We start from the raw sequence: 14,273 nt of genomic DNA, 5'->3' as shown, positions 1-14,273 counted from the left end.
GTGTTCTTAAACCCCCACAAGGAAAAGAGGAATTTTCTGGAGTGATTTCAGAGGAAATACACTAGTAATTATTAGTCACAAATCTCATATAGGGTTAATGTAAAAATTAAAAAATACTGAAATCCTTATATATATATGAAAAAGTCCATCCCCTAAATCTGTTCATCAGACTACCATATATATTTTCTAAGTGTTCAGGTCTGGTTTCTCCTTATAATCACTATTTTCATGCAGGGTAATGTCTGAGTAGGGTGAATAATGCATTCCATTGGCTTGATTTCTGTAACATTCATTGGCATCTGATGTTCAATTCAATAGTTTTCTAAACATTGCTACTTTCAATTGACTTCCCTTAATGCACTCTCTGGTGTGTGCTCCAATGTATACTAAAATGAAGGCCTCTACACATTCACAATGTTCCAAGGGTTTGAATGTAGTATGCATTCTGAGATATTGAGTAAGCACTGAATTCCAGTTACAGGATTGGCCACGTTCTTTACATTTCACACTTTCACTCTTGTATGAAAACAACAATATGAAGAAAGTTGGGAGTCCCACTGAGAGGTCAGACACATTCTTAGTATTTGGATACTTACCCTCCTATTTAAAATCTCTCATATGGAGTGAGGAGGGAGCAGTCCTTAGGCACTCTCTCACATTCATTACATCCGTAATTTTCTCTGCAGGGTGAATTCTGTGATGTGCAGTAAGGGTTGTGTGCCTGCTAGACGTTTGGCCACATTATTCATCCGGTGTCTTTCCAGTATGATTCTCTGTTCAGAAGGCGTGCATGCTGTACAAAGAACTTGCCACACTGGTTTTATTTGTGAGGTTATGGTCTAATATGAATTCTCTTGTAAGCATGAATTGGTGAGCACTTCTTAACCAATTTTGCTCACATTCTCTTTTTCTTTTGTTCTTCAAGATTTCATTTATTTATTTGACAGATGAAGAGAGAGCACAAGTAGAGAGGAGGGTCAGGCAGGGGGAGAGGGAGAAGCACGCTGCCTGTGGAGCAGGGAGCCCATGCAGAGCTCAATCCCGGGACCCTGGGATCATGACTGGAGCCAAAGGGAGCTGCATAACCGCCTGAGCCACCCAGGTGCCCCTGTTCTTACATTCTATACACTAGTAAGCATTCTATCTAGTATGAGTATTATTTTTAGTGAGGACCGAGTGCCTGTAATGGCCTAACAACATTCTTTTTTTTTAAAAAAGATTTTATTTATTTATTTGACAGACAGATCACAAGTAGGCAGAGAGGCAGGCAGAGAGAGAGGGGGAAGCAGGCTCCCTGCTGAGCAGAAAGCCCGATGTGGGGCTCGAACCCAGGACCTGGGATCATGACCTGAGCCGAAGGCAGAGGCTTAACCCACTGAGCAGAGGCTTAACCCACTGAGCCACCCAGGCGCCCAGCCTAACAATATTCTTGACGTTGGTAAGGTTCCTCTCCAGGATGAACTCTCTGATGCTCAGTAACACTTGATCTTTGGTTAAAGGCCTTGCCACATTCATGACATTTGCCAGGTTTCTCTCCAGTATGAATTCTGTAATGTAGAGTAAGGCCTGAGCTGTGGTTAAAGGTCTTGCCGCAGTCTTGATATTGGTAAGATGTCTTTCCATTATGAATTCTCTGATGCTGACTAAGCCTTGAGCACCAGTTAGAGGCCTTGCCACATTTTTGGAATTTATAGGGTTACGCTCTAGTATGAGTTCTGCTATGTCAACTGAGGTGTGAGTTCACCTTGAAGGCCTTGCCACATTCTTGACATTGGTAAGGATCCTCTCCAGTATGAGTTCTGTAATGCTCATTAAGAGTTGAGCTGTCCCTAAAGGGCTTGCCACATTCTTCACATTGGTAAGATTATTCTCCACAATGAGTTCTGTAATGCTGAGTAAGACCTGACCTCCAGGTAAAGGCCTTGCCACATTCCCGACATTGGTAAGGTTTCTCTCCAGTATGAGTTCTGTGATGTTGAATAAGGTATGAACTCCGTTTAAAGCTCTTGCCACATTCATGACATTGGTAAGGTTTCTCTCCACTATGAATTATGTGATGTCGTATAAGGGCTGAGCTGTGGAGAAAGGCCATGCCACATTCATGACATTGGTACGGTTTCTCTACACTATGAATTCTGTGATGTTTAGTAAGTTGTGAAGGGATGGCATAGGCCTTACCACATTCTTGACATTGGTAAGGTTTCTCTCCAGTATGAGTTCTATGATGCTGAGTAAGGGATGACCTGTAACAAAAGGCCTTGCCACATTTTTGACATTGGTAAGGTTTTTCTCCAGTATGAATTCGGTGATGTTTAATAAGGGATGACCTCCGGTTAAAGGACTTGCCACATTTTTGACATTGGTAAGGTTTTTCTCCAGTATGAGATCTGTAATGTTGAATAAGGGATGACTTCCAATTAAAGCTTTTGCCACATTTTTGACATCGGTAAGGTTTCTGTCCAGTATGAGTTCTGTAATGTTCAATAAGAGTTGTGCTGTCCTTAAAGGGCTTGCCACATTCTTCACATTGGTAAGGATTTTCTCCACAATGAATTCTTTTATGCTCAGCAAGACCTGACCTCCAGTTAAAGGCCTTGCCACATTCTTGGCATTGGTAAGTTTTCTCTCCATTATGAATATTGTGATGTTGATAAAGATGTGACCTCCACTTAAAGGCCTCGCCACATTCTTGACATTGGTAAGTTTTCTCTGCAGTATGAATTTTGTGATGCCGAGAAAGATTTGACCTCCAGGTAAAGGCCTTGCCACATTCCTGACATTGGTAAGGTTTCTTTCCAGTATGAATTCTATGATGTTGAGAAAGGTGTGAAAGGCGTTTAAAGGCCTTGCCACATTTTTGACATTGGTAAGGTTTCTCTCCAGTATGAATTCTCTGATGTTGAATAAGTTTTGAACATGATGTAAAGGCTCTGGCACATTCATTACAGTTGTAATTTTTCCTTGCAATATGAATTTGGTGCTGTCTATTAAGACTTGAGTGATCGTTAAAAGCCTTGCCACATTCTTGACATTTGCAGGGTTTCTCTCCAGAATAGATCTCCGAATGTCCATTTATTGATGAACAGTCCTTAAAGCTTTGATTGCCTTCTTCACATTTGTATACTTTTTCTCCAGTATGCATTCGCTGATGTTGAGATAGTGTTGAGGGGCAGTCGAAGGATTTACCACATTCCTTAAAAATGTAAGTTTCCTTTCCCCAAGGGATTATCTCATTGATGTTTAGGCTTGATGACTGACTAAACACGGTCCCATGTTTATTACATGTCAATGGGCTTTTTCCCTCAGGAATTGTCTGATGATCACCAACACTGGAGGACTGGTTACAAGCTCTCCCACATTCATTATATTTATGAGGACTGTCTCCCAAATGGTGACCATTATGTATAGTGAGGTTAGAGCTTGGATGAAAGCCTTCCCCACATTTATCACATTCATAACGGTTCTCTGCCAACCTAGCCCTGACACATCTGTGAGCCCTAGAGCCCTGGTTCAGTGTTTTTTCAGATTCAGTGCATTGAGCAATTTTGTCTCCAGTGGAAACCCTCTGGTCATACTGTCGGGTCAACTCTTCAGTGATGTCCCTCTCATATGGATCCCACTGAGGACTTTGTTCTTCATTTCTAAATCTCTGATTTAAGGTCAGGCCAATCCTATCTTCCAAATGGCTCAAATCATTATTTTCAGAATGGACTACGTTACTTTCCAGATGTTCCAAATGGTCTGTCCACAAATCGTTATGGTTGAATATTTGATTGGAGCTTTTGCAGACAGAGACCCACTGCTCTGCAGAAACAGTTGACTTAAAAAGGGAGGTTTTCTGCAGCGGTTTATATCCTTCACCATTTGGGGCAGTGAGATTCTCATTAAGGGCAATTGCCTTGGTTTGGGTGTATCGTCCAGGAATTCTTTGAGGCCCTTCACTCTCCCCATCATTGTCCCAGTCTGTGCATAAGTGTAATATCTCAACAGCACTATCTTTGTATCTGTGCCATGACCAGTCCTGGAAAGAACCTTCTATGCTCTGCTGTAGCAGGAAACTCGGGGTCTCATGTGTAGACAGAGCTGAAAGATACCAAATAAAAGTAAAACCATTGCACTTACTACATTCAGAATATACCGATGACCTCTAATGCAGAAGCATAAAGTCAATCAGAAAATATCAGAATGATGGAAGACAAGGAGTCATCAGGATCTCATTTCCCCATGGATACGCAACATGGTACACAACATATTGACCATATATCCTAATAGATAATTCTGTGATATGGTCACAGTGTAGCAGAAATCACTTTCCTGTATCTCTAACAATCACAAAAAGGATTATATGAGCTAAAACTTAGCAGAAGACTGGAGGATATGGAAACAGAAAACTGAACTGAATCAAACAGAGTACAGTAAAAGTATAACTGACTGTAGGAAGAAAATTATAAGAGGTAAGAATATTTGAGGGGAATCACAAGATTTCGGGTGAGAGCCATAGAGAGAGGAAATCACATGCAGGCATTACACTGTATATACAGTTTTACTTGAGCCTGCATCCCAGGACCCTGAGATCAAGATCTGAGCAGAAATCAAGACCCGGTACTTACCCAGGTGAGCCACCAAGCACCCAATTATTTTTTAACTCTTATCTTTGTGGTAAAGTTCTCACTACTGTTTTCTCACTCCTTGAGTATCCTTATGATTGCAACCTTAAATTCTCCATCAAGCTCCTTACTACTGTTTCCATTGTATATCTGCTCTTGGTCTTATAAATTCTTTCATCTTGGCATCTGTCTAACTCTCTACTTTCCTCTGTCCATTAGAAAAGTCAGTGATGTGTCCTGTTGTATCCTTCAGACCAGTGGTCTGCAGGGTCTCTCCTTGCCTGCTACGGGCAGTGTTTGGTCCCTGGCCTGAATGTGGCCAGTCTGAACTAGATGAGCTCTGTTCTGCTTATGAAAGGAGACCTCACATCAAGTCCACCAGAACTGCGGTCCTGGAGAACTCTCTGCTCAGGAGACGTAATGTGGGCAGGGGCTCACCTTGCTGAGGCTGAGGAAAGCCTCACTGAGAAGGGTGGTCCCCTCAGATCACAGGGGGTGAGGTCTGGTGCAAGCAAGGCAGACAGCCGGTGTCCTCATTGAGTGGGGCTCAGTCTCTATGCTACAGGACAGGAGAGTGCTCCCATGTTTTGGAAGCCACATGACACTGAATGTTTCCTCTCAGGAATGTGCTCCTAGACTACTGAATACTCTCCCCACTGTGCACCCCAGGTGTTCTCCAGATGACTGTTTCCACGCTAGATGCCCCCAGGTTGTTTGCCAGCTTTCTCTCCAGGAGCACCCCAGTGCCTTCCTGGTTCTATCCCATCCAAACCTGCTGACCATTAAACCTCCAGGCTTTAAGATGTGCTGGTTCCAAGAACTCAGGAAATTCAGCCCTTCACCCTCTCCAAGCCAATGGCTTTTGGAAACCTCCTTAGGTATCCCCTGAGTGGTCCACTGTCATGATACCTATTGTACAACCGGGCCTCCCTTCCTGCCACAATGGAATACTCCTTTCCTCCCTAAACCACGTCTCCACACTATCTGCCATCTTCCATGTATTCTCTTCTCTCCTCTTACTTGGGGAGTTTCTCCTATCACTCTTCAGTCCAATGTCTGGGGCATTTGGGATGACCTGACATTTACCTAGTGGTGCTCATGACAGGACACATGAGTCTAGGACCCTCCTACGCCACTGCAATTTCTTCTCCTGGGAATGCTTATTGTTTTAATCCTGTTAAAACTCATATGGATTTTATAAAGCTGGTACACAAACCAACACATAAGAATTAGTTTTGTTTCTACACAACAAAGAACAATTCCCAAAACAGAGACATCATACATTTATGGCAAACCCCCGCCCCCTCAAAAAATGCTTCCAATTTAACATAAGGGTAGAGGTCAAACCAGAATTGACGAAAAGTGCAATATACTGTGCAGGAATCAAAGAATGAATAAGTAGGAAACCTAACTATATTCTTTCACTGGAATAATTGAAACACAATAAATCCTGAAGGGATCTACAGAAAATGCAATCTCTGCCAAACTCCAATGCCATTTGTGCACAAAGATCAAAATTCATCCTCTTGTTATGTGGATGTCAAGGGATAACCCATACCCCAAATAATCTGGGAAATGAAGAGCATATACCCTGATTTAAGGCATACAACAAGGCACAGTATTCAAAGTAATGTCCTACAGACATGACATCAGGAGTAGAATAATGGAAGAGTCTGGCTGAGCTAGATGTGCATGTCTCCAATGTTAATGTGTATGACAATGAACTGAAGATTCTGTTAAAATTCATACTCTGATTTGGATGTTTGGGTAGCATCTGCGTTTCTACTTTTCACAAATGTGCCACCTGATCGACAATGCATGTTCCACCCAAAATTCCAGGACTGAATCACGATAGTTTCAAAGGTTCCTTAAAAGGGGGCAGAGCATACAGGTGAGTATGGAGTCCTTTGCTTCCCTTCACTCTTCATTCAAGCCAACCCTACTCCTGCATAACAAACTTAACCCAATCACTCTTCTCTGCACCTCCTCTTATTTTTCTTTCTTCAATTTTCCATGCCACCATACTCCTGGGAACAGCTCCCTCCTTCACAAGAAATGCAGGTGCAATCTGCTTCTGTGTACAACGCTAGATTTTGTAGCTTGGATCCTACTGAATATATGGCCTTTATCAATTTCAAGTTTCCCCTGCATTTTTACTAATACCCATGGCTTCAGGCCACAGGATCACTTCTTTGAAACTAGCCTTCCTTCTGAAAGCTGACTTTGCCTAAAATGAGCAGTTCTACAAACTGGTTACACTTTCTGGTCTTCCCCGAGGAATCCACCTTCTTCCTGATGCTCCTCAGTGGTGAGAAGAGGGAGACCAAATTCAAGGAAATGGAGTTAAGAAGCTCTCACAGGAATAACTGTTCTTCCATGGACGCCCTGGGCTGGTCTTTCTGGGCTGCCTGTGAGGACCACAGGCTCTTCTTGGTCTTCCAGTTCCCTTCTTTGCTCTGCTGGGCACATGCTTCTCTTTCCCTGTCCCTTCCCTTCTACACTGAGGAATGTTTATCTCCACTGTGATACCCATCAGTTTGCTTTCCTAGGACTTCATCCTACTGTGAGTACTTAGGATTAGCTTCTTTGGAAGAGTAGGTTTAGTTTTCTTTACTTGCAAATTCCTAAGACACTACTTTAATCTACACATGTATATCCTTCTTGATATCCATCTTGATTTCCTTTCTATTAATATATACTCTACAATGTCCCATTTCATTAGGTGTACAACATGCGGATTCAACAACTCCATAGGTGCTACTATACTCACCAATAGTAGCTAATATCTGGCACCATAAAATGCTACGGGAAAACCATTGGAGGAGTTCCCTGTATTCTTTTCACCCCACGGAAGCCTGTACTTCCCATTCCCACTTCCTCATGTTGCCCATCATCCTTCTCCATTCCACACTGGTAACATTCAGGCTATTCATTGTATTTGTGTCTCTTTTAGCTTTTTTCATTCTGTCTTTTCATTTGTGATAATGTGGTTTGACCCAGAAGGTGTTATGCGACATGAACTAAGTGACATACAAATACTATACGTATTCACTTATGTGTACAACCAAAACAACAACTTAAATGAACAAACAAGAAACAGACCTATGAATGTCTATTTTGTTTTGAATAAAGTCCCTGGATAAATTTAATAAATATAAAAATTCCAAGATGACACACATTCTATACTGTAACCCGTTGGTCTGTAACAGTGTTCCAATACTGGCAGAAGACAAGAGGTTCCCAGGTCAAAGTTCAAGTGCCTTATGGCTCAGGACACAGCAAACATCATAAACATCTTCATCACACTAATTCCACTGGCCAGCCGCCACCCCCAATCATACAGGAACACACGGCACATGCGGTGAGTTTGTGTTGGACACTCTGAGCATAGGAAACCCCAGTATCTTCAAGGAACATCTAGCATATATGCCCAATCCTTGGCCATGAAAACAGACCATCTGTTTTCCTGTACAATAAACTCACCTGTCCTCGACCCAAGATCAAGATGCTATCACTATACTACCAAGCATTTTTATACACAAATATGAGTGGAATGACCATTATAACTAAAATGTCAATCAAGGAAATGCTCACGCAGATCATGAGGTCACCACATGACTTCAAGAAAGAGTGACAATACTGTATAAGGCACATGTGTGATTTGGCTCAGATATCCACCACAGTACAGATACATTTCCTTTGATGATCTTTTGCTGCTCAACTGGCACTGCTGTACAGTCACATGCAGGGTAGATCTGAAAATCAATGTACCTGGAAGGTTTGACTTTAAGATCTTCCAACCATCGGCCATAGGGCCAACTGCAAAGGCCTGGAAGATACTCAAGATGCACACCATACCACCAAAGACACATCCCTGGCCACTCTGTGAACCTAACAATGTAGCATTCATCCAAAGTCCATGGTAGAAATCTTTCAACCAAAAGCTGTCAGTGTGGGTGGGAGTCCATTACAGACAATGTCCACTGATTGCCTTTTCTCCTGTGTAGATGAACCGACCTGTCTAAGGGGAATTGTCAGCACCTGTGACTGACTTGGGTGTCCAGCCAATGTTTTGAACTAGAACATTCTATGTTCTCTGTCTGGGTAGCTATGCATGTTCTAAGTCACTTCCCATGGCTGATGCTAGCCTCCATTCCTGTACCACTAGAAGCCTGAAGAAAGACCCTAGACAACCTCAGAGCCTCTCTTACTTCTGGGGAGCCTCTCTTACTTCTGGGATTCTGGGGAGAAAACGAACTCAGCAGCATGGATCAAGCACTGAGCATAACCTCTTGCTCTGCGTGAGCAGGGAGACTCATCAGTGAACCTGGGCAGCCACAGAGCCCAGCCTATAGTCCTGCCCAGCAACAGAAAACGGCCTTCAGTCCTGCCACATGTTCAGCATCACCTCTGGTCCTGGCTGATCACAGAGTTCCCAGCATAGGTTTTGGAGGCACTCAGGAGTCCACATGTGTCCACGGACAGATGTCTAGCCCTCTGTGCTCAAACAGAATAAGTTTATATCCAAAATGATCATGCATGGTTTATACCAGAAGCCTCGGAGGTCCATGGGATACCTCTAGAAGGAATGCCAAACAGTTGGCTACATTCAGATGATAGAGAATAAAACCACTCATACTTGCCTTCCTGCCATTTCAGAAAGGAAGGCACAGATACAAGAGTGAGGAATTCCACAGGATCCCAATAAAAATTGGCATCAGACAGATACTTCCATGTTTCAAATGCACACAGGGTATTTTTTCTTTCCAAGGTGCACTACTGCCATTCAGAGAGGATTCAGTATGAAACATGACTTATTGGCTACTTTTTAATGATTAAAAAGAAAATCCAAAATATTCACTAGCATCTGACACCATCCTCTGCACACTGCATACACTGTATGTCCCACGGTTACTGAATCTGTTCCTAATGTATTCAATACTCTGGATCCTATGGGTTAGGGCTAATACTATTCTCCTTGTACTGAAAGAAATGATTTATTTTTTCATTTATTGACTTTGAAAGAAATGATGTAGATGAAGGAAGGTATAGTGAGCCTCTCACTATTGGTAGAGTCAGGGTTTGAATCTGGCTGACCTACGTAGGAACATGAGGCACACAGGACAAAGCAGAAGGAGGCCCTTCCAGAAGGTGACATGCGTTGGATTCTATTTCCTCCTTGACACGCAATGATTCACCCAGCTGTCTGCACACAGAACAGCTTCCCTGAACGGACACTTCAAAGTCAACATTCCAGCTCACACCACACATATGTTGCCTGAGTGGTTTGCTGGTTGACTCTTCCATACTAGAGACAAAGCTCAGGCATCCAAGGTACAATACAGGAAAGGCCCAACACACAGAGGAGTCCGGGTTCACACCTGGAGAACCAAAACGACACACCTGAGTATCTCACTACATTACTCAAGGGCTACTACCTTTCCTGAGGAATGTGACTATGAATGTGTCCCCAGATGTAGGTTTGCAAGGTCTAGTCCCTAGACAGTCACCTGACACTGGGTAAGAAAGGAAAGGTGGGGGGCTGCACCCCAGAGCTACTGACATGGTAATGTAAGGCTGGGCACAGGGATCCAAATTTACAAGTGTTCCCAGTGATTCTGACCCAGACAAAACTTGACAACCTCTGCAGGAACTAAGTCACAATTATATCCTGAGTTATCCCCACAGAAGTCACTCTCAGAAAACCTCCGTGCTTGTGGTCATGTTTGTGTTGGGACACACACACACACACACACACACAACATACACAACACACATTTCCTTTATTCATTAATAAATCTGACTCTAACAGAATCTATCTTGGCTTCCTCCTCTTCCATCTCTCTCTTCTCTCCCCTCTCCTTCAGCTTGCTGAGATCACCCCAGATACACCATAGTTCATGTTCCTGAATGAAAGCAATCCAAATTTAGGTGAATGGGAACAGGGGTCCTGGGGTGGCTCAGTTGGTTGAGTGGCCACTCTTCATTACAGCTCCATTCATGATGTCAGGGTCCTGGGTTCGATCACGTCATCAGCTCTCCACTCAGCAGCAAGTCTGCTTTAGGATTCTCTCTCTCTGTGCCTTTGCTCTACTCACTAGTGTGCTCTAAAATAAATGATGCTAAAAAAAAAAAAAAAAGTGGGGCTCCTAGGTGCTTAGTGGGTTAAACTTCCAACTCTTCATTTCAGATCAGGTCATGATTGCAGTCTCAGGGTCCTGAGATCAAGCCCTGTGTCAGGCTTCATGCTCACTAGGGAGTCACTCTGAGATTCTACCTCCCTCTCCCTCTGTCCCTCCCCTGCCTCTCACCTGAGCTATCTGTAAAATAAATGAATACATCTTTTCTATATTTTAAACAGATCTGGAACTTATGTAAATACTTTTTAAAGAAATGCATGACAGACATTAATACATGTTATGGATTATATGGTGCTGAATATATCATTCTCACAATAAATCTGTATTTGACTATTTTTATTGGAAGATCATAAACAATTGCAGGCTTAAGCAGCTCTTCATCAGGATGCCAGTGCAGGCGGCGGAAAATCCGCATGTACTCAGATTAAGGACACTCTCCATTTTAGGGCTTCTCTGAAACAGCTAGTCAGTTTCAGGGCAAAGTGTCATCACCTTTGTGCCAGACACTGAAGGAATTCAAACAAGAGACATTCACAAACATCTTCCACGTCCACCTCTGATACAGTTTTGTGTTTCAACGTAGACTGGCCCTTGTGACAGTTCTGGTCAATGGCATAGAGAGAGTGGTGCCTTGGGGAGGATGGTTTCCCTGAATGGGAATGGAAACGGTTCAAATAAAATCCCCTATGCCCTGTAAGGTTTACACCATCTCCTTTGCTGCAAGAAACATGGATTGCTCTCTGGTGCTGGGCAGTTACCTGGGGCCAAGAAAATTCAAGTATAAGCACTATGGCCGGGGGTGGACAATCCCAGAAAGAAGACATGTAAAAATCAGATTATACTCGAGGTTATCTGGGCTATTTCAGAAGACCTGAGCATGTACCAACACACTGGATATGTAAATATGCAAATAGCCACCTTCTTTTCTGCATGTACAGAACAGGCTTTCATTGTATTGCTGACCACAGAAGAACAGCTACTGAAAAATATATTATCCTTCAACTGATCCCATGTTCAATATGAGCATACCATACTACCCAACCTGAATGTTAACTGTCCCTACACTCATAAAAATCCTCTTTTCACTCAAGTCAAGAAGGGTGTAGGGACAACGTGAGCTCTGAAACAACAGAGGGACAGCTACCCCAAATGTTGGGAAGGCTGTTTGAAGCAGAAATCATCACTGCTTGTAACTGGTGACTGACTTCTCAATGAATCAGTGCCTTGCACATGGATCAAAGCACAGGATAGATTCACCCCAGGGCTGAGTGGAAGTGAGGGAGAGCCCGGCCAACCACAGGTCATCATGCTTGCAAGGTCACCCATCCACCCTGGATCAGACCTATGTTGGGTTATATTCCTGGGATACCAATGCTTTGTGGAACCGCAACACACACCTGGCTGGTTCTCACTCTAAGTGTCCAGCAGCCTTCTCCGTCTTCAACATCTACTCTGTCATGTGACATCTTTAAGCTATGCCCACCATATTTAAATCAACTAATACCCCCTCTCCACACACTGGATGCATCTGGGCCTCAGAGAGTGCAATTATCTCTGGCATCCAATAGCAACTGGTCCTCAAGACCAGCAGGGAATACATTACATCATGAGAAAAGCATTGGACGTCCCAGATAGCCACATTTCCCAGGAATGCATCTCTGTCCCATTAGCTCGTCACGAGTAGCTTCCTAAGGCCTTGCAGTGACCAAAGGACCTCTCTACCAGATCTTTGCTCACATTTCAAGAGTTCACCATATTTCATTTCTATAGCATTACCTTCCTCTCAAACTGTCACAACATCATGTTTTATCTGTCCTCACAACTTCCAGTGCCAAGTGCCTAAACTAATCCTGTGGCCTAGTGATGGTTTTTTGCTTTTCTTCCAGTGCAGTGGTGACAACATTGTATTTAAAACAGACATACAGCCTCACGTGATCCTGTTATCAACCATTTACAGTGGCATTAAAAAACTCCAAGCTACTCGTAAGGCTAGGCAAGGGCCTGCGTGGCTTAGGTGGGAGGGGGAGTGCAGTGACAACGAGGTTTCCAGAACACAGGAGGGAAAGTCAGCTGTGATGCCTCCACCCCTGAAACAGAGATGAGACAGAAGAAGAGGACAGGATTTGGGAAGAAAGGAAGTATAATTTTTCTTTCTAGATTCAGAGTTTGTAGTGGACAGGGGTCCTCTCCCCAGATGAAGAATCCAGACCAATGTTTCAGCCTAGATCTGTTCCATCTCTTCCATTGGGCTGGCTCCATCACTCCTAACAGAACATTGTGTCCTGTTTAAGTTAGAACAACTACTCAGCACCCAGCCCTGTCCCATCTTTGTTTCCTTCAAGTAAGTGTTAAAAGGGGTGCCTGGGTGGCTCAGTGGGTTAAGCCACTGCCTTCGGCTCAGGTCATGATCTCGGAGTCCTGGGATCGAGCCCCGCATCGGGCTCTCTGCTCAGCGGGGAGCCTGCTTCCTCCTCTCTCTCTGCCTGCCTCTCTGCCTGCTTGTGATCTCTCTGTCAAATAAATAAATAAAATCTTAAAAAAAAAAAAGTAAGTGTTAAAAAACAAAAATAGAAACAAGTATGAAGATTCACGAACTCTCCACAATTTTACCTAATCAAATGCTGACACTGAAGTGACCAGCATGGATGACGTCACTTCCTATAAGGGAAGAGAAGAGTAACTAAGGAACTCTTACTTCTCCAATCGCAAAGGAAGGACTGAAGTCTCAATTTAACTACATGGAATTTATAATGCCCCCTGGAGAATTACTCTCACATTTAATTTAAATTTTGAAGATCATGTCATTCCATGGAAATTCTTGTTGAAATCTCTATCAAGGTAGGTAAGCAACAGGTTGACAGAGGAATAAGGAAAACAGAGTAGATCCTACAGGATTAAAACCCAGTTATGTAAGAGATGATTCACATGGGGAGATTCTCAAACTAAGATACACCAGATGTAGGAAGCATAAATTCAATACAATACAGAGAAGAAAACTATTTCTATTATGAATCTAGAATCTCTTTGCTTGCTAGGATCATCAATTTTCAAACTTGGAAATGACCTGGTTTGAACCAAGATTCCTTTTCCTTCTGAATATACAGGTACACACACATATGTATGTACACGTGCTTCTTCCTAGTTAGATCTGGGACTGCAAAATCTGTCTTTAGCTTAATATGACACATTGCATTCTGTGCAGATCAAAACCCTGTATCTCTGCTTGTGTTCTCTATGCTCACAGAACAACAGGAGAAACATACAGGATAAAATTTGATCGACAGTCTTGGGAATTGTGTAGCTATGGCTTATCATTATATGTGTAGTGACTTTGTTCAATTATCAACCGTTAGGTAGAACCCATGGGCATTAGATGGTGAGCCATGGTTCAGGACAAGAGAAAGAAACTAACATTTACCAAAAGCATTCCTGACAATCCTTATGAAATCTTAGCAATAAAAAAAAATCTTATAATTTTGAAATAGAGAAATACACTCAAAACCATTCTGTGAGGTCAGCAGTACGC

At 42.9% G+C, this 14,273-nt stretch overlaps 2 protein-coding genes across 3 annotated transcripts in view; both read right to left on the bottom strand.

Annotated features, from left to right (window-relative positions):
- Nucleotides 1-14,273, bottom strand: part of LOC125088871 (KRAB domain-containing protein 5-like) — a 67,191-nt gene that overhangs the window by 36,446 nt on the left and 16,472 nt on the right. The gene's annotated exons all lie outside the window — the stretch shown is intronic.
- LOC125088888 (zinc finger protein 135-like) lies at nt 1,422-3,254 on the bottom strand. Its single transcript, XM_047710507.1, has one exon. It carries the CDS (start codon nt 3,140-3,142, stop codon nt 1,865-1,867), a length of 1,278 nt encoding a protein of 425 aa, XP_047566463.1. The 5' UTR covers nt 3,143-3,254; the 3' UTR covers nt 1,422-1,864.

The sequence above is a fragment of the Lutra lutra genome, chromosome 17 (assembly GCF_902655055.1).
Source record: "Lutra lutra chromosome 17, mLutLut1.2, whole genome shotgun sequence".
NCBI lineage: Eukaryota > Metazoa > Chordata > Mammalia > Carnivora > Mustelidae > Lutra > Lutra lutra.
The sequence above is the reverse complement of the archived record's forward strand: the minus strand, read 5'-3'. Positions and strand labels throughout refer to the sequence as shown.

Excerpts from the sequence above, each read along its gene's own strand:
- LOC125088888 (XM_047710507.1), bottom strand. The coding sequence starts at position 3,142 with ATGCATACTGGAGAAAAAGTATACAAATGTGAAGAAGGCAATCAAAGC.